At 33.0% G+C, this 22,474-nt stretch overlaps 1 protein-coding gene across 1 annotated transcript in view; it reads right to left on the bottom strand.

Annotated features, from left to right (window-relative positions):
• The window catches only part of LOC125077796 (phosphatidylcholine:ceramide cholinephosphotransferase 2-like), an 86,740-nt gene extending 65,454 nt beyond the window's left edge, over positions 1-21,286 (bottom strand). The window contains exon 1 of the mRNA XM_047689859.1: positions 20,965-21,286. Coding sequence (XP_047545815.1) covers positions 20,965-21,076 — 112 coding nt within the window. The 5' untranslated portion in view covers positions 21,077-21,286. The remainder of the gene's footprint in view (positions 1-20,964) is intronic.
• Between the last annotated feature and the right edge of the window lie 1,188 nt (positions 21,287-22,474).

Raw genomic sequence — 22,474 nt, 5'->3', positions numbered from 1 at the left:
AATTTATAGGATACAGGTATCAAATAGTATGTGATATGCTGTCTGTAAGTCGGTTGTCAACATTTCACGAGCGAGATACGACATGAATTACAGGATCACACTGCTGGTGTCTAGACTGCTTACTTCGCTCTACCTCAGGACCTGGGCTGGTACCGGCCTCGACCGGGATAACGTGTGTTCGTGGAAGTGAGTTCGGGATTTGTTCAACTCACTGATTCTTATTTACTTCAATATGTATCGTAGTATCGTGTAATAAAAGCTTATATCACTTGCATTTTTCTTATGTTATTGCAATATTATATTTTCAATTTTGTAAGAACTATGCCAGTGGTGGCGGCGTGGTTGAGGCTACAGACAGAAAGTTGTCTCTGCTTAAAAAGGCAATGTTTATGAGCAGTGGTTAACAGACCACAAGCGACGCTGGACTGATAATATTATGATCACTAAAACATCATTTAAGTAACGCAGTGATCGTGTGTTTATGTTCGAAATGCATACACAGACTACAAACGACGTTCTAATTGAACGGGTACGTTTCCATTATCTGGAGACGTCGGGATTTATTTTTAAAGTAGACATTTATGACACCGACGGATGACAGTGCGAGATTATACATACATACAATTTGTGTTCCCATATAATAACACTTAGTTATTATTAATGTTAATGTTGTTAAAAAAGGTTTTACTTTACTACGTATAAACGATATTACTAAAAGACCATTGTACCACTGTATTCCATTAATATTATCTTACAAACGACTAATTCGTTTGTTTACGAAGCGTTTAATGATTGATTTATATTGTTTTTTTTTTAATAGAAATAGACGTAAGCTGTGTCAAGACACTACAATATAATTTATTCTATACATCTATATACATACAGTCATACTTAGACTTGTAGCACTAAGTTTTATATATAATGGCTTAATTTTTATTAGTTATTAAAAATAGGACAATATGTTATCTATGAAATTTCAACAACTATAAAATAAATTAATCAACTCGGAAATAAATGAACCACATTATTAAAACTTATTATTATTAAATACATCGATGCTGTGGAAACTTATTACGGGGCGAAGGTCGACCACCACAACAATTTCGAGGCTTTATTCACAACGGTTCTATATAATTATCGTGAACTCTAAAAAATCTACAGTTGATCATATTTTTGGGCCCGTTTTAAGGAAGTTATACGAAGAGCAACGTGTAAATTATGATGTGGATATTCATCGCTGACCTTGTTCGATTGGGCGTTACTTATAAACATGCCGCGCGGAAACCTCACACCTGTAATTGCAGGGAAAAGTGTTACAGGTAGCGTATCGATTAAAAGAGTAACAAATATTTAAAAATAAGGGCAAAGGCTCTCTTAGTATTACTTACTAATCTGATGTAAATAAAAATCACTTTTAATATATATCTTAGGAAAAAACGTGTAAACGGACTATATATGTATCGTATGACCGGATATTAAAATATATTATTGAATAAAAGTTACATAAGTGGTTTAATTAATCCGAAAAACAATTGAATTGATAGATATACCGTAGTTGTTACTTTACATAACTATTGGTCAAAGATTTACTTGCGACTCTTATAGATAATATTGGAGCTCATTCGACCACGCTGCTTCACTGCGGGTTGGTTGTACATGCAGCAGAGTTTAATATTGTAGCATAATTTAGTACAGCTAATCCGAATCCGAAACAGCATTCTCCGATTAAAACGCACAAGGTCAATCCACTGAGCTTTTTACCTCCATACAGAACTCAAACTTTTATAATATCTATGTAAGTGTAATCTATCGAACGAAAGTAATTTTGTACTAACAATGTATCACATTTTGCATTGTAGCGAAACACCTAACTTTAATTACTTCTAGTGAATTACAAAGTTCTTACAAATGCAAGATGCAAATATAAATAAATGCATCATTATTTATATTTGCAAACTTATAAAATTATTGGTTTAACCATAGAGTTTACATCAGTCACGTTGGGGAAACTCGTGAAGATTGCAAAAACGTAGCTATCAAGGAGATTAACTACAAATTAAACTACAACTATGATAAAAATGATACGATTTTGGATAAATAGGTAGAATATTATTGTGACCAACCTAAGAATACGGAACCCCTTGAAGACCTAACACCAGAAATGAAAGAAAACTGGCGCCTACTTGGTACGGCTTTATACATGTCCGTCAGGATAAGTACCACCAATTCATCAGATTTATAGAATGAGTGAGCAAAATAACTAAAGCTACATAACATTCTAGTTCTCAATATTGGTGATGCATTGGTGACGTAACGAATGGTTAATATATGTCACAGCGCTAATGTCTATAAGCTCTGGTCCACTCACTACTAAATTTCAGTTCAATGAAGAAGTGTAGTCTTATGATATTTTAATCCTAAATTTCAGGTCAAACACCATAATTATATAACTTTCCCAAGAATCCTAATATAACAATAATTATAACGAAGTATGCTTCAACGAACTTGAACCAATTTGTGTATATATGAATTTTATATGACCCCTAATCAATATACCGTGGGTTCGACGGTAGCAGTGGTCAGTTATTAATGAGGCGTGTCCCAATCACCGTCACGTGTACTCACGGGGCCTGTGATTATAAATAAACAACTGTCACACGCGATGTGAACACGCTTAACTTATAACACTCGTAATATTTTGATATCGTTAACAATAAATGGCTTTACAAATTGAATTAATTGGCTACTTTACATGCGATGTCTTCTAGATAATTATACCGTCATTCTGCATCATTCGACAGTCATTGATCATTCACTTGCCAAGATGCGAAAGAATACGTTGTATTTCAGTTTAGAGGGTGGGTCACCAGGTGTCATTTCTGGTATAAGATACTTAACATGAACACATATTTGCATCGCTTTGTCAATTTTTTTATAGTCTTTGATTAAATTACTAACACGCACTTCAACAGCAACAGCTTAAAAACCGTCTCAATAAGGCGACGAGGCGTTTGGCCATAAGTTGGCCAACATTTACGAGCTGACAATTTGTACTGCTTGTAATGTCAAGGTCTAAAGACCGGGGTGACAGTCGGTCCTCCTAATATATATAGAAAAAAGCATCCCTAAAAATATATATAAAATTGCATCGGCACTGTTGCGGTGACATTCACGGGACTCGCAATGTTCGAGCATTTCGTGACGCAAAAAGAGAATGGATGCATTTTACGCAAGTGGCTATCACCCTTGAACTAAAAACTTATACCGAATAAGTAAAAAAGATATTGAGATAAATTAAAAAGAAATGCTGTAAAATAAGATCTCTAATTCTGAACACTTATTTATATTCTATTAACAATATGTATAGAACCATAATAAGGTGTGTAATCGCTTCGTTAGAATGGAATACGGTTACGAAAAAACTATTCCTTTTTTGATTTATTTTTATTTGTTAACCCAATCATTAATTTAAGATAACATTGAAGACAACACTGATTGATATGTAATTTATTCACTAATAAAAGTTGTAATTATACGTTACTTATGATATCTCAAAAAGCTCCAGGCGTTGTTTTGCCTCGGCTAAGGGTCCAATGGAAACGTTTTGCAAGGCTTCGTTCGCTTACATTTATCTCATCCTATTTATTTAAGGTACATGACACACGGCGTAGAGAATTAGCAATGCTCAAAAATTATATGCAAACTTTTGCCACCAGCCGTCAGCCTGACGCTTAACCTTGCAAATACTTTTCTGCTGCAATAATTTTTCGCTATTATACGCCCGTACTACATGAAGTGTGTATGTGTGTGTGATTTTTGGGATGTACACATATGTATTATGTTATTATGTATGCGTTTTTCAGGCCTGTCTTAATCCAAGGTGCAAGTGATGAAAAAACCCGGTAGACGCACGTTATTGGGTGCTTCGGCGATGATAGTCAAATTTTGGACCATCGGTGAGGCGCCCCAAAAGATGTTCTCAAATAATAATATAAGAATTCTGCTTGTTGTGTTAAAATTTGGGGTTTGGTGTGGTTTATTCTTATACTTAATATTAATAACATTATCATCATCATTCCTATTTCTGCAAATTTATCTGCAGTTACCTGTTCTCTTACAAAAATACTTTCATCAAAGGTTTTCTCCGAAATCGCTACAAGCAATGAGACCATCAATGCTCGATATTTATTACTCTTATATCATCTATTTTTTGATGTTGTGAAATAAAGTATAAATAAATTAAAACGTATGAACAACATTTTGTCTACAGACTCAGTGTACATACAGATGTTAAATAAAAATTTTCGTATTTATATAGATATTTTACCTTCCGTGCCTCAAATCGTTTCATCATAAGTAAATAGCGTGCGGCTGGCAAGGTCGTCGAGCAGGAAGTACGGGGCGGCAGCGGCAGGTGTGTTGTTGACGGGACGGTAATCTTCTCGCTAAAAACTACCACTTGCTCGATATTTTCCGCAATATTATTGAAAAAAAAGTCATTTTCAATAAGCTTCAAATTCCAGCTATACAAATTTGATGAACTCATCGTCTTGTTTTCGCTTTAACAAAATATGTAGCAGTTGATATATTTTCTTTGTTATCTGTGAAGCTATAATGATTAGAGCAATAATGTATATTACAATGTCACGAAACAACGAGTACAATATAATGATCACGACTCGTCACATTGTTTGAAGTTTTGAACGCATCGTAGTCTACTGACATTATTAACGATCTTCAAAGATCATTCATCAATGATAAAATTTTTATTATTATTATTATTATTTTTTTCGTTAAATAAAACAGGTATTTTTAAATAAGTTAAATGTTTTGTCAATTCTTTAGAGATTATATGAGAAATTAAATTCTCATATAATAATAAAAAAAAGGAATGAGCTTATCTTAATAACTGATTTATTACTAATAAGGAGGAAGAGCATAAGCTCCGCTCAATAATGAGCTGATAACCAGATAAGCAGCTTATCTATGGAAACTATAGTTAGTTTTAAGTATCTGGTTGCTATTATCGAGCGTTTTTTAATATTTTAAGTGACTCTCGATTTTGGTAAATAACTCGCATTTTTAGCACACGGCCACGGTTAAAAATTATAACCTGAAATTATAATATTATAAGATTTTAAAAGTATGAGGGTTGTTTGATTCAAATATATAGTTGTGTGCATTTGTAAGTATTTTGTTGTTTTCGTGAGACATTTGTTTATTATAACAACAAATTTTGTATTTTAAATAATGATTTGATTATTCATATGTCTATAAGTAGTTCATTCATTAAAGTTTTTTTATTTTCTACCATTTGTTAACTAAATGGCCCACTGCGGGGCTAAGACGTACTTTATATATTTAGATATAAACACAGCCTGTATTTAGATCCTTTGAATAAAAAGCTGTCGTTACTTGGTAGTAGGACTTTGCGTAACCCTGTCTGGGGTGGTACCACCTACTTATCAGATATTCTACCTCCAAGCAGCTATACTTAGCGTTGTGGTGTTTGAAGGATGAGTAAGCCAGTGTAATTACAAGCACAAGAGACATGACGTCTTAGCTCACAGGGTTACCAACGCCTTCCCAAAATGAAAATAAAAAATCCAGTAACGCGCAAACTAAATTATTCCGTTAATTTCGATAGCGGTGTATTTTAATAAATATAAATTATTTTGACCCATACAAATATATAATTTTACATCAAGTACTGAAAACTATGTGAATTGAAGTGCAAAGTTTTTTCATAAGACATTCAAAAATACATTGAATTATTTTAGAGATTGAAATATTTTCGGTGTTCGCTAATTTTCCGATATTGATAGGTATCAGGTTAAAGTATCATTGAAAGGTTTTTTTTATCGAGCGAGTTAACATTTTCAATATTTAATGAAAAGGAACAACTAATTTAACCGAATATTATTATTAAATGTGTATTATATAATTCATTTTTTTATAAAAATAAATGTACTTCCCATGTCGTACGATAGATGATTTTAATATTACGTAGGAGTTGTTAAAAATAAATAATATAGAAACGATAGTTTTAGGTTTCATGCTTAGTGTCAACAGCGTCAAATAGCGTCAATAGCGCAATGGCTTAAGGGCCACCTAACAATGTCTTAAGCTACAAGATCGATCCTGACCCATTAACACAAGCTTTAAGCTTAATTGGAATATTAATAATATCTTGTAATGGAACATAATTTCTTTTTTTTAAAGGTATGTAATGGAAGACATATTTGCTGACTTTTTTATGATTAAATTTAGATTTTTGATCTAAAAATATAGAATCATTCGAATTAAAAACCTTCTCAATTTTTAAAGTCGGTTCAAATGTTCTTAAGGAATTCAAAAGAATCCAAACAATTATCAGTGGTGTGTTAATCTGCTTGTTTCCCTTTCCTGACCTGGCTTTCCTGTTTAGAAATAATAATTTAAGTGTTAATAGTATATTCTGCTTCTTCGTTTGAGGTTCAAGTTTAACTAACGTAACAAATATTTTAGGAGTCGCTTTCATAAGTTTACTTCGTTCATGTTCCACGGGCTGAATTACGGCAGCGCCATTACACAATTAAAATACCGAAAATCGCGTGTCAGCGACGTTTCTCGCTTTAAAGCTAGGGTTGTGTAATTTAAGATCAAACAAGCTAACATAAAATCTATTTTATAAATATATTATATAGGTAGGCGGACGAGCACATGGGCCAACTGATGGTAAGGCTGACCGCCTTACCACCGCCCATAGACAATGGCGCTGTAAGAAATATTAATCATTCCTTACATCGTGAATGCGCCTTGGGAAATAAAATGTTATGTCCCGTGTGCCTGTAGTAATACTGGCTCACTCACCCTTCAAACCGGAACACAACAGTACTAAGTAATGCTGTTTGGCGGAGAATATATGATGAGTGGGTGGTGCCTACCCAGACCGGATTGCACAAAGCCCTACCACCAAGTAAAAAGTATATCTCCAATAAATTATCCTAATTGAACAAATATAAATATAATTATTCAAAGATTTAACAAATCTGTTCCGTGGGAATTGTTTTGTGTAATAAATCGTATATTGTTTCTATCACTGTGTTTTATTGATAGTGATAGCAAGTTATGATCGATAACATGTTATTAAAATGTTATAAGAAGTGCTACAATTATTTAATCATACACTTATTTTCATGAATAATTAATTTAAATAAAATGAGTGTGAGAAATAAGTCATATGTCGTATGTAAAGCAGCGACATTTATAATTAAATGAAAACTAAAGTACAAAAAATGAATATACGTCTAAAGCATCATTTTCATCGATTCAAACGACTGGAAACTTTGTCACCTGAATGACATAATAATTTGTGTACTTAATATGATAAATGTTAAATACATTTTACCATTGATGTGCATGGGAAAGTAATCTTCGGCATAGCATTTGAGTAGGGTTGAAATATGAGAGTTAAATTAATCAATTAACTAAAGCATTACACATAACTATGTTTTCGATATAAAGCGACAGTAGGGTCTCCTATCAGTTAAACAGATCATTCGATCAGATCACTGATATACTGTTAAGGGACTCAAGTAACCTGAAGTAAAGTAATTTGACGTATAAACGCCTTAAACGCGCGCCCTTATTGTATTCTGTTATTTTTATCAAACGAAATATTAAAAATATACAAACGAAATTTTGTAATAATAGTATTTGTTCATCCCTTTGTTCTGTAAGTAGATTCGTAACTACATGCAGAGAAAACACGCAAGAGAGCGCGGGGTCAGTGCGCCGATCACGATTCTAGCAACTTTATATTATTTTGTATAACTTATTGTATTAAATATTAGATATACTTTTAAAACATTCTGAGCGATTGTTTTTAAGAATAGTAATTTATACTTAGTCTTGTTTATCTTCGTAGATTTATAAGTGCAACGATTAACGAGATGTACAAAATACACACGTATAAAACTTTTAAATTATGCACATGTGATGTATCAATTACAATTATATTAATTAGGAAAATTGTATGGACATAAATATGTTATATACAAACCCCCTTTGCTCATACACATACATTCCCTGATTATACTTACCAGTAAAATACAGTCTTGTTCAGTAGTAGAGAATCTCCTGGAGCTTGCACGTAAGAGTTGATGTTGTGCCATATGTGTGTATTCACAAACTCGCAGGGTAGTAATTTGATAGAATTCATCTTTCATCTTTTTAAAACTAGAGAAGGCTATGTGTCCAACAGTGGTGTGGTCATCGTGAAACTGAGGATACAATTTGCTATTAACTATATGTACGAGTTAAGGTTTTAAAGCAAAGTTTCAAACACCACAAACTACCGCTTAGAACATGTCTTCTGAGTTTTCTATGACATCCATGTAATGAATAGGTTGTTCTAATAGGTATTGTTGTACATTTGCTTATTATTAGAGGCAAGTTATTAGTAATATAACGTATGATTGTATACTCGCCGCGCCCGACACAGTTTTGGTTCATTTCGGGAGCAAGGTCGACATCAGCGGGCTGAACGACTTTAATTTGAATACTCTTTTGTTACGTCAGAATTCCGACAACATTTTAATGTCCAATTAGCGTGATGTGTAATTTGTAATATTAGTGACATCAACTTTTATATTTGAGTATTTTTGTGTGTAAAGTAATTTCTGCAACGTGCCCTTGAGGCTCGGACCTGGGGGTAAATCTATTCCTACTGTGGATTAACGAAATAATACCGTATTAACGTGTTAAGTAAGGATTCCGAGGATATTTAAAATACAATAGTACGTACCCAAGAATACATGGGAAATCTTATAAAAATATATACACAATTAACAACTTTTAAGCGGTTTTATAAAAAGTGATGAACAAACAAAATAATGGTTTATAAATAAGTGCGGGATGTTTTTTTAATTACCGGTCAGACTCGCAGACCGGTCTGAGGCTAATAACATTTATATGAGATAACTTCGCCAGTATTTTATGATACGTAAGATACTTTTAAACAGTAAATCTTTTTGAATACGAACGAAGATGTATTACACTGAGATATCCATTATTCTCATCTGCTGAAAAACTATTAAACATATATTGTTTATAGTTTTTTTTTCTTATAAAAGATAAGAGAGGATTTACGTGTTCTAGACGAGATGCATGAATCTAAGACGTAAATCTTATGCGAAGATTACTGGTTCGTAGTACTAAATGGCCAGGAACACTAATTTTTTGTTTTAATTTTCATTTCTTATTCATCCAGTGCTCAGTGGTGAAAAAAAAACAAGTTAAGGAAATAATGTGTTGAATTTCTGCCACATGTTTGCAACAATCCCCAAACATTCTTTTCGATAAGAGGAAAACCTTTTGCCCATCTCTGGAATAAGACGAGTAACTCTGGTCTTTTCGAGTCAATAGTAAAACATGATTAATGATTTTTTTACTTATACCTACTAATAAAATATTAAACATAATTAGTATATGACTATTAAATCAAAGACTTTTTATTTCACTTTTGATGTCCAAAGAGCTTTAATTAACGTAAACGAAGAAATAGCTCTAATCAATATGACTATATTAAGCGATGGTGAATTTCGCGTGAATGAAACTAATATTTTGTAATGAAATACGGCAGAATTTTAGGCGCGGTTTTGACGCAAGGAATTCGATGGTTATCAAGACCAAACATTGGCATTTCGAGTACATAAGAGATGTATAAATGTCTCATTTTAGGAAAATATTTAATACATTAAATATGCTGCAATTATAACCGAAGAAATTGAATTAATCTTTGACGAATACTCGATCCGAATATATATTTTTTATATAATATAAGTAACCTCTTTAAACTGTTGTGGCCCAGTAGTTTGGGCAAGTAAATCTTAACAGAAGATTTGTCTCAAATCCGGACAAACACCATTGAATTTATATATGCTTAATTTCTGTTTATTAGATCCGTCTCAGGATGGGGGTGAAGGAAAATATCATGAGAAAATCTGCATGTGTCGCATGAAAATCAAATATGAAAATAAAGTATGGAGTATTTGAGAAAACAAAACTTAAACTTCTCTTCAAATGAAGTGGCGGCCATAGCCCCACCTGTGGGACATGTACATTTAGATAATTACAATATACGTCTAAATTTATGAATTGAAAAAATGTACACATGTGTATAAATTGTTATATAAAAATACCTACCATGGAATATTGGTAATCGATAAAAAATAGTCTTTGTTGAAAATGTTAACAAAGAACAGCCGCTGCACAATTATGTTTTCAATCACCACAAACAATGCGCCACAGAAATTTAGCCTTTAAATTTCACCGAGTAAGAGTTCCAATACTATGCCAAATATAGAGTTTATTATAAACACATGTAGAGACGTGAAATTAAATTAGCACGGAACCGGTACGAATCCCATCCAAGGCCGCCTGAGCTTGTGGTAAACATTTGAGTCGATTAAATATGGCATTTTATTTTTGCTAGAGGTCGATAAAGTTAAAAAGCTCATGGGCATAATATGGACTAAAGGTAAAAAAAATAATACGCTCATAAAGACGGAGGCCAAGTTATTGCTTAATAACCTATCTAGTAGAAATAATAAGGCAAAATGTTCCACGTGGATTCTTCCACAGAATTTATATTAAAATAAACGATATTTTCTCAGGGTGTGTTTATGGTAACGGTATTGTAAACTATACAGAAACAACAATGTTCTTACGGTACAGCGTTTCACAAATATTCAATTAAGTGCCAAAATTGTTGTGTACACAATTGCTCGACGATAATATTAGTCTAGTAAATTGAACAGACACGGTTCCTTAGAAACGGCATGAACACGGCATGTATTTCGTAACTACAAATATATGAATGACCGAAGGAATTTGGCTCGAGTATAATGCAACATTGTTCTCGTATACGCGTCGATCACTACATATTTTCACCTCAAGTGTTTCATCTTCATGACGTTATGTTTAAATAACGATGGATGATACATCCGTCTGCTACAATTACACTTTGATCGATTTGCAAAAATATTGCGTTTGCTGTAAAATAAATACTTCATATATATCATTCGAAATTCCAATTGATGAGGTAATCGACATTAATTTTGTAAATGGTTTTGTAGACGGCTCCACGATTCGTAATATTTGAAAGTTTATTGTTATAATATTATGTGATTGTATCTGAAGGGTAGGTTTGTTAGACGTTTATATTTATGTTACTAGTAGAACCAACATGTCATTTGTCGATAATTGAGTTCGTAATTTACGAACCAAGTTGCAATTCATCATGTTTTAATCCAGACATCGTCATCGATCAATCGATGGGGGCGATCGCGGAAGCGTCTCTATTAGCGGGCGGAGCGCTTGTCCGGTAACTAGCGTGCCCTGACACCGCGCTCGCACTGTCTAGAAATATTCTAAGTTTTAACAAAATTTTTAGATTATCAGAAAATATGTGACGTTATTCAGTTTTTTCTATGTATATGAATGATACGATGAGTCGTCAAGTTAATGAATTATGGTTCTGATATTAAATTTACATACGTTATTTCATTATTTATGTCAAGAGTTCTGTTTAATTAGTTATCACTCAAGTCACGACGCTTATAAAGAAATAACAACGAAGAAATCATTATGATAAAATACAATAGAATGTGACATTTCAAAATCCACCTAAGTCAAAATTTTTCTAACTTCCTTTCTTTGCTTTAATCGCTTAACCTAAGTACGCGATTGCATAATCTACACATAGGTAAAAATCGCACAAGTCAACACATTCCTTCAGATAATACCACGTAATTTGACATTCTTTGCGTAAGCTGTTTGCTTATGTCATATAAAGTCATGAGTTTAATGGTTGATGCATGGATTGTTGTCGTTCCGACCGATGTCAGTCACGGCGGCTAATCTCAAGGGAGACCCGGCAACTACGCAGGACACATTACAGACCAAAAATGAGTGCGCAAATACAGGTGCACTCTTTATTCCATCGATCTCATAATCCGATGGGACTTCGGAATTCTAGACTCCATACTGTTAGTAAATATTTTCGATAGAAAAACCCAATATCTTGTACCCCGACCTGGGATTTGAACCTTCGGGATCCGTGGCCTCATACCACTGGCCACTGATCAGAACTATACCAATAAGGCAGCTGCATGCGTTACCAGATGGCTAAAGAACAAGGTTTTTAAATCGTCAAAATATAATTAGGCATGATAAGAACTAGTGGCACTTTACATAGAGCAGGAGTATATTTTCTTTTCATTATTGAAATTGAATTGAAAGCGATTACCACTAAAACGGTAATTTCATCTAGTTCTCCCTTCATGTATCCGCTTTTAACACGCTACATTTGTCGAATACCAGTTTTTAATACTTAGAGATGGTTATAAGTAGACTTAACAGCTAAGGAAGAATTTCATTACTTCAACAAGTATATCGAATTTCATTCCTATTCTTATTAGTGGTTGAGACAAACAGTTAAACAAGTTTGGACATCTGATGTAATGCAGTATTACATTCCATATGAACTGTACTGATTTTTTGATTTTTTATTTGTGTTTTGCTAACAGAACGTAGTTACAGTACTTATTTTTTCTTAATTGTGTCGGCCTTTTAATTTAAATATTATTTGCGATAAATACTACCCTCATACTTCAAAGTAAATTGTTTTACAATTAATAATTAAACAGAAAAAAACTTATTATATATTTATACTTTCCACTTCTGTCTTTTTAAGCTCGTACTGAGAACTTTCGGCGTTTTAATCTCCTATTTTTATTAAATTGGTAGTCGGATCGGTATATAGACCACCTGATTCAAGAGGTCACCACCGTCCATAAAAATTGCGGCTGTAAGATATACTAACTATTCCTTCCATCACCACTGTGTCACCAACCTTGGGAACTAAGATGTTATGTCCCTAGTGCCTATTGTTACACTCACCCTTCAAACCGGAACAAAACAATACCAAGTATTGCTGCTTGGCGGCAGAATATCTGGTGGTACTTACTCCGACGAGCTTGCATAAAACAATACCACCATTCTCATTATTATATATATGTATTCGTAAATTTGTGAATCTTTAAATTTATTTCAAAATACATTGACCGGATAATAAAATAGGAAAGAGCTACCACGTACATCATTCATAATTTTTTACGTACATAAGCCAGTATATACAATATTTACTATATGCACATTGAATCCCGAATTAATTCATCCAAATATTTCCTCGTAAAAGTAATATAAATTCATTAGTTCTTATAAGTGAACATTAATAAACAACAATATACTTGTACTAACACGTTATGGCACGTGGCGCCCCGGAGAACGGCGGCTGGTGTTGCTCTTTCTCAGAATTCCGAGGATATAATTGTAAAGCTACTCGTATATATTTTACCATTGCAAAGTAGGGGCACGATACTGGGGTGAAATAAAACTATCCAAACGTTTTTTATGTATAAGATATTAACTTTGACCCGCATTTAGACCGACAATTTCTTAGACTACGTTAACAAAAATAAATAAACAACATATGAACATTGCTATATTGCTTGTTTTTTTTTCAGGACTACCTTCTGCCTTCTAAACTCCTGAAAGAGGCTGCTTTTGTTTAGACACCTGCATTATAAGAAACATAAAAAAATATCTTATAACGTCAATACGGCACTAACCACGGGCTCTAAGATATTACATCCCTTGTGTCTGTAATTATTTGCTCCTTCACAACGAAAGCGACCCTCTTCTGATAACAGATATTAAAATGATAATTACACGACATTTTACTGTAAATACAATCAAAATATGTATGAGGCAATTGTAAAAATTGACATTTAAAACACAAAATAAACTATAGTCTCATCTCTAAAATTATTGCTTGTTTGCAACTTTTCAAAGATAATGTTACGGTAAGTCTTGGGACGTTCCCCATTTCCTAAGGCTCCCTGGTTTCCGTAGTGTTTATAAACCTCTCTCAATTGATTCGCTCCCGATATACGCCGACCTTCGCCTCCATAGCGCGCCTTGGCTTAATCTGTTTCATTCGTACTTTGATTTGCTAGCAAATGATCTCCTAACATCGCAAACATAATATTTGAAAGCATACTTAATTTGATTTTTACAATAAATAAAATGTAAATTTTTTTTTTTTTCTAGATTCCCAACAAAGAATAACGCAATATTGCAACCAAATCTGTATGTGTCGGATTAAAATCATCATAAGCTTAATGGAATAAACTTAACCTTCTCATTTTAGGAAGATATTGATAAAAGGAGGCCTCACCTTGGCAGTACGACATTATATTCCAAAAAGCATAAAATTATTCGACGTTGCGAGAACGTTTCGTTCTTTAATAAAATGTATTGATGTATAAATGCCTGTCTTTAACCAAATACAGTGTGCAGTAAGTGACTCATTCATTGGTTCATTCATATGTTAATGTAAGGAAAACATCTTAAGGAAAACTGTATCGGACGAAATTTATTCGACACATGTAAACCTACCAACCCGCCATCGAACAGTAATAGTGTGATAAGCTTAAAATACTTTTTATTAACTGGAAGTATGGTATTTGGTTAGATTTGGACCAATGACCAGCTTAATCAGAAACTTGAATAAATAATGAGATAAATAAACACAATCTGCTTACAAAAGAAATTAGTTTTATTTGAATATCTAGATCGCAAAACTTTAAATTGACCTTCGTTATATGACATTGAAAACATTCACATTGGGCTACATACATATGTAGTTTGCCCGTAGATGCATGATTTGTTTATAAATATCTAGGAACGAGTAATGACGAGACGTCAACTGCAGATGCGCGTGCGCCGATTACGACCCTGTCCTGCATATATGACATTGTACAAACTATATTTCGTTCCTATCACTTTGACGGGAAGTTTTAGTATAATATAAGTTTACATTATAACGAAAAAAGTATTTTTTGAAGTATAAAATTAACGAGACCGTTTCCAGGTTTTCTTTCAGGATTGCCTTCTCTGTCCGTTTATTATGTCTACTGCTGTCTGTGTGTGAGTGTTTGTCCGTGGACGGATTATCGGAAAATTAATGAAAGTATTTTTATATATGCCTTTATCAATATTAAATGCCTTTCTAGATATCGCTATCGGTTTATTTAACATTCTCATATTAATTGATTGAATAGATTATCCAATAAATCTCATTCGCGAAGGTTGTTTATATTTGTACAATACCTAATGTGATTTAAATATATATGTTAAATCTGCGCGGTGAAATGTTTGATAGGCTATAAATTAGTATCGTCATGAACGTTGTTTATCGATAATAACGTTAGTAGAAGCGTTAGGAATGTTTTAATATATTACAAATCAATTAAGTATGTGCTTGCAACAAGCTCACTTAACTCTTTTTTCAGCTGTACCAATTTATATATCAATTGTTAATTTTAATTAAAAATTTTTTGCAATGTATAAATAACTACTTGAAGTTAAATGAAACTTCCATCTTACTAAGATCTGAACATTAATGATTTTTCTAAAAAAAAAAAAAATGTATTAAATCCTCGCTTAATCACTCGCTTAATAGGTCTTCTGAAGCAAAAGTAATGGTGGTCAATAAACCATGAACTTCGATGATTCACGATCTAGATATACATACGCGGAACCATTATATTATGGCCTGTCGAGAGACGGCGAACATACGCACTTATGTCTAAAAAAGTGATCGCAATCACCTGAGAGCATCGCCTACAGCAGATGTGCCATTATTTATACTATTTCTACCTGTTATTTTCGCGATTTTAAAATTCATTGTATACTTTCTTGAATCTTTTCTTAGTTTATGGTTTTATATTAAGTTCATTAACAAAATAATATAATTTAATAATCTACATTTTCAATTACGCTCTGTAACGACGTTTTATAATAATTAAATCTATAATATTGTATAACCTAGCGAGAAGTACAGTACTACACCCAATTGAAATAAGATTAATTTGTACAAACCAATATTATATGTATTATATATGTTATATGTAACTTTGTCTGAACTGAATAAACAGTTATTATTAATATTTATTAATATATGTATAATATAAGACTATATATAGATACATATTTGCAGCTAATTTCAGTATCTATCGAAACAAAGCCAGCTCTTCAAGACACTTCTAAAGAGAAATACAGGTGTGTATTGTTTACGCCTCTTAGCCACTCCATATTATTAAATGATGACTCATCAAGGGGACATAGAAAATAAGACTCTGGTTAAGGATAATAAAAAAAGTTTTTTAAACAAATATTAAGAATAAAAACTAGAATTGCTTGTGCATTGTTTCTGCAGATCGACGAGTATCTGGTGTGGTGCGGGCCATAAACATCGCGCTTACAAATAATTGCATTGATAATAACAAATGCAACACAAGGTAAGTGATAAGATAAGATATTCCTACAAACATTATTTAAATCGTAGGCTTCTAGCGCTTCGCTTCACTTTTTTTTTTCGATTTATTTTTCTATTTTCGAAATACTTATTGAAAAATTGGTACAAAAGATTGTTCTTACTAGGTTATGCCTCGATAAAATAATGTGTTGCTCAAGTTTTATTATTAATAACATATTTATATTAATTAAATTAAATACCTATATGAACACGAGTGAAACCAGAAACAATGATTGTTTACTATGTTTACATAAATTTTTTTTGATTTTATTTTCTTTAATTTTGTTGAATTGAATGCCAATAATACTTATATGTTTTGCATATTTTACGCTATATCCCAATATATAGCTCGATATCTTATATTGATGTTCCAGTTGGAACGGTGAGTGATTCAGTGTAATGAAATGTGATGTCACTGCCTACAAACTACGTCATAGTAGAATCGGCAAGGTCAGAACTAATATATCTTACAATGCCAATGTCTGCCGTTGCTGATGAGTGGTAGCCACTTACGATCAGGTGGCCTATTTGCTTTGTTCTTTTGGTTTTATATTATCATAATAAAGTAAATAATATATGAATAAATACATATTAATTTGAAATTATTAACAGATTGACAAATGGGCCACCTGATGGTAAGTTGACACCACCACCCACAGACGTTGGCAATGTAAGAAATATTAACCATACCTTACAACTTCAGTAAGCCACAAATCTGGGGAACTAAGATGTTATGTTCCTTGTGTAATATATCTCGCTAGAACGCGCGTGCCGTGGCCCTTTGTTTTGGAAAGTGGTCAGGGGCGGTCAACGGGGCCGCAGCCAGCGAGTGAAAGCATCACAAGTCACAGCACATGTACCATTACGTAACCAAGTGCAACCACAGTAGATAACACATATACGTTTTGTTACGGTCATTGACAGTCTTTCGTGTTTTCTTTTGTTTAAGAAAATTAAATTTAGATGTAGATAAATAATGAATGTTTCCTAAACTAAATGACACTGTAATTATTTTTCCAATATTTGTATGTGTGAAATAATATCATATTTTGTGGTTGTGAAATACAAAACTAATTTGATACCTACTTAATAGAAAATGATCGACTGGCATAACACACGGGATAAAATTTTTAACGGGATGAAACTTTACTCAAGAATTTCTTATGGAACGTAGACGAGCATCAAGAGAGGAAAGGTTGTATCAGTATTTAAGCTTTTGTTAATGGGTTCAAGACAGATAAAGACTAAGATTTTTTCAAAATTCATCACCTAAAAGGGGAAAATCTCTGACTAAAATCTATGGTTAAAGCGTTAAGTTAGAAATCTGTTTTTATAAGTAAAAGATCAATGTTGCAATGTTTTTAAACACGGCTGTTATTCACATAAGAGTTTTTTAGATTTAAGTACTGTAAAAATCATAGGGCGTGGAATGGTAGGAAGAATGCTTAATCATTACCGCGATGGAACGAAATTTCTTTTTCTGGGCAAATTCTTATAATTTTTTTCTACCCTAAGAAAAGTGATCACCTTTCTTAAGAATTAATGTAATGGCAATTATTACGACCAAAACTTGGCTAAAACTGTATGATATGTCTATATGTGAAGTGGGTATTTTGACCTCTATCCAAATCTATTTACTAAGCGGTAGTTCTAATAAATAATGTAATATAATCTTAGACATCTAATTTTTCTGATAATTCAGTTCAGTGTCAATGATTATCTAAAGATCAGCCGAAGTATCAGCCGTTTCAAATTGTTCGTTTGTTTGTAGTGTGAAACGGTATATTCTAGAAAATCCTTTTGTCACATATAAAGCTAAGTTATTATTGAATTAGTTACGTAGAAAGAAGGAAGAAAAATAATAGGAAAACAATCTGTTGTCGATAATACAGCTATTTATTTAGACTTCTTTTATAAAGGAATTAGTAATATATTTATTTTCGCCAAGTAACATGGGATACCATTGAGTTGCTGAGAATTAATTTTGTACTGAAATGAGATATTGCAAAATATATTAATGTTTATATATGTTGGGTTCCACGAACGTTGATTTATATCTATTATTTTACATACATTCAACTGTGAAATAAATTCAAATTACAGAAGGTCATTCAGTTCCAAGCTATTGAGATGCATTCATTGCTAGCATCATTATTGCGTTCATGAGTTTGTCAGGCGATATGTAGGTACTCGTGCGGCCTTATTCCGATTGTCATTGTTGTATTCTAACCCGAATCAATCCACTGCAGTCGACGTGGTTTCTCGGCCTAGGTATTCCGAGGTCAGGTTCTGCAAATGGCTTAATTGCCGTCTGGCGGATCATAATCAGAACCACAGAACAGTCTATAGTAAAAGTGATATTCTTTAAAATATACTTTAGAAAGGATTGTAGGATTTGGACTGCCTCGTTTGTCTAGTGGCTAGATATGAAGCCGCAGATTCCGAGGCCCTTGGTTCCAACCCGGGCCGATAAAAAGTCATTAATTTTTTTTTTATCAAAAAAATCATAGTATGAGTCCGAAATCTGAAAGTTGGAGGTGTGTACACTCCCGGGACTCGGTAAGCATGTAAAGCTATTGGATCTCCTTCCGATCTTGTCGGATTTGCCGTCTCATCGGAGTATAGAGAGCATAGAGAGTGCACCTCTGTTTGCGAACCTAGTTGTGCACTGTATTATGTCCTGCGTAGTTGGCCAGTCTCTGTGAGTTAGGCAGTCATGGCTGAAATTGGTCAGGGCGATATCATCAAGATTGGGAATCCGCAACGTTTCAATTAGAGCTGGCTTTACATTGGCTAATCGTATAAATATAACTATGTAAATAATAAGAGTATTAATAAATACATTTTGAAAAATAAAACGGTTATCAGCGATCTGAGAATTTGACATATTGTATCATATAATGCAACGAATGTATCGATCGATTTCAAACATACCACTTCTCCTGTTTTTTTTCTAAGGTGAGAGTCGGTCGCAGGTGCTCCAGATTGTAAACGTTACGGTCACAGTGTCAAGGCTGGGTTACATTTACACCGTCGGTCGGAACGATCATTTTATTACATTTATATATGTCAAGTATATCGACAAGTAATCAAGTGTATTTCTTTGCTTAAAAACGCAACAAAAATAAAAGAGTGTTAGCTAGCGTTTATAATTTTACGGTGTAGATACCGTTCGTTAGATTAATGACACAATTCTTTGAAATATCGTGCAATATATGAAAATTAATATGGTTATTATTTTTACTAGTAAACTTATTTACGAAACCTCATTAATAAGGCGTCAGCCTTGACTCTCCTTAAGTTCATGAATATTTCAATTCTAGTTTAGGTTTTATCACTTTAATGTAATAGAACTTGTTGTTACGATATACATATAGAGTTGTATACATTATTTTAGGTATATTAGGAATTACCTTTAGTCCTTGTGATTAAGTGGTCAAATGAGTAACTCTATTCTATGCATTACTAGAGCAATGTGACGAAATCGAACCCAGAACTTACACAATGAAATATAATAGTTGCTAGATATACAATTATTTCATATAGTGTATTTATTATTTATAAAATAATAATATGCGGAGATATGGACGATTACCCTAATAAACTTGGTTTATTTGAAAAAAGTAAATATTCGATGATATGCTGTAAATAAGTAAGTGAAGTGACTACTTCAATAGAAATGTCGGCCTCATGAATATATAAAAGACATTGGCTCAATCAAATAAATTGGCATATTATACTTAGTTGTAGATTTCTGGTCCTCGTGTTGGAGTTTCATTTTAAAACCACTTTTTGGATGAAAATTAACAATATTTTATATATTTATTCAGTTGTTCGACTAGTTTGTTTCAACTTTTATGTCGTGGTGTTTATTTTATAATTTCTGCTTAATTCGAAAAAGAAAACTATGATAAATTATGCACATTATACATATGTATATGAACAATTTAGAATCTAAATTAAAACAAAAAAAAAGTGTAGTACAATCGTAAATCATGAAATAAGAACTCTTATTTGTTCAAATTAAGATCAGACGAGAATAAATTCTAACGTAGGTATAATTCACATTGAGACTGACACAGGATGCGAACCTGTTATCTCTACAAGCTACTACGACAAACATGGTAAGTTCTGTTAGCACCGATACATCTCATTACAAGTAGTAGATATAAAATAAAGCTAAGGAGTTTACACTCGTTGTGATGTTTTCTGTAAGCATTTTACATTATACTTAACGTCACTCCTAAAAGTCTAATATTTAAAATGATTTCCGTAAACGCGTAAGGTGTATTCAATAGACAATGTCTCTATATCATCGGTGCTCAATAATAGTATTATTGATTATTAGAAATGCATTAGGAGTGAGATTATAATAAGTTATCAATAAGTGATATTTATGATCTGATAACAAATTAACAGGTTACGAACAGCAAAACTAGACAACTTTTATTTTTATGTCCTAATATACATAGTTTGGGAAACTTTAATGAAAATACCAGACCTAAATTGTTTTTTGTTTATAAGTTGATTTCACCAACCTTTTCCATTCAGCTGTGTCCGCAAACGTGCCAGTTCCCTGGATCGACTCCGACTACGACGATGCGCTGAAATTCTTCGTGGCGACCGAGCCATGGCGCCCTCGGACCCCATCAACTCACATCGCCACTCATAAACCCTGGGGTCCGCTACCGTACACTGCACTTTCACAACAACTACACCATATAATAAAATCACTAGCGAGATCTAGCAACAACATAAAAACATAAACACTGTTCCCAGGTGAAATTCGAAAAGCGCGCTTGTAAATCGGTCGTAAAAATGTGTTCGTAAGGCACGCGTGTAGTGGGGAAGGCACTGCGAGGCACTGAGCGCCGCTGTTCGTTGTTGGGGCGCGCCGGACGAGGCACGCCTCGCCTTACCTCACTGATAACGTGATAACGGCTGCACTGCGAAGCCTGCCTATGACGACATGGGAGCAGCTTACCTCATTTTATGGGATTGTTTGAAAAAAAGAAAAAAAAAGTTTTAGTTTATTTATCATTCATCTAATATTCTCGACAGTTGCGAGCGAAGCTGTTAATTAATTTGCTGTTTGTTAATTTCGTATTCAGTAGTTATAATAATAATTAATCGTTGTGACAAAATAGGAATTTCGTTACACTCAAGTATTTGTTTTACTTCCGATAACAAATATATTATTTCAGTACGATTGTATATATAAAAATATTATCCAGTAAATAATTTGTAATTTTATATATCATTCTATGTATGTTAATTTCGATACGTATCATTTTAGTTATAGTAACATCTTTTCATATTTTCTTTTGCTATTTTCGTTAGAATTGAGATGAATATAAATTTGAAAGAAAGTAAATGACATACACATGCGCTTAGTATGAATATATCAAATATGTAGGTATTGAGATATTTTCGAAGATTATATTGATTTTTTATTTGAGTTCGAATTCTATCGTATACTTACTTTAACCACATCAATGTTCAATCGGCACTTTTCCAGATTGACGCGAACTTTTTTATACTGTTATATGTATGATACACATCGGTGTCATTTTAATGTTTATATGTGTATACAAGAAGTCGGTTTATTTTAAACTAGCCGTTTCCGCGACTTCGCGCGCTATTGAGTTCAGTTTTAATGGTGGCATGCGCCAAGGGCTGCGATTCTAGATGGTAATTGCATATTCCAGCATTACTTTATTATTATTTTATATATAATTCTAAAATAAAAGACAAAAATTGTAAAAAAAAATATTTCGTTATATGTACCGTGCGTGCATGCATTGAGTAAATAGCGGTTATTTTAATATTTCAAACAGACGCTCCAATTTTATTATATGTGTATAAATAGAAGAGGTCTTCGCAAGATTTCTCGAAGTGATAGATATAGATTACTAGAGATGGGCCGAATGAATTTCAGTCAAAATAGTGCAAGTAGGTATTTTATTTTACGTTTTTCTTTAAGTTCTGTTCAGAAGCGATTTTCGGTTTTTCGGAAATTCGGTTAAATCGAATGTAAAACGAATTTCA

This window comes from Vanessa atalanta, chromosome 4, assembly GCF_905147765.1.
Source record: "Vanessa atalanta chromosome 4, ilVanAtal1.2, whole genome shotgun sequence".
Classification (NCBI taxonomy): domain Eukaryota; kingdom Metazoa; phylum Arthropoda; class Insecta; order Lepidoptera; family Nymphalidae; genus Vanessa; species Vanessa atalanta.
Note: the sequence above shows the minus strand (reverse complement) of the source record. Positions and strands in the feature narration are given on the sequence as shown.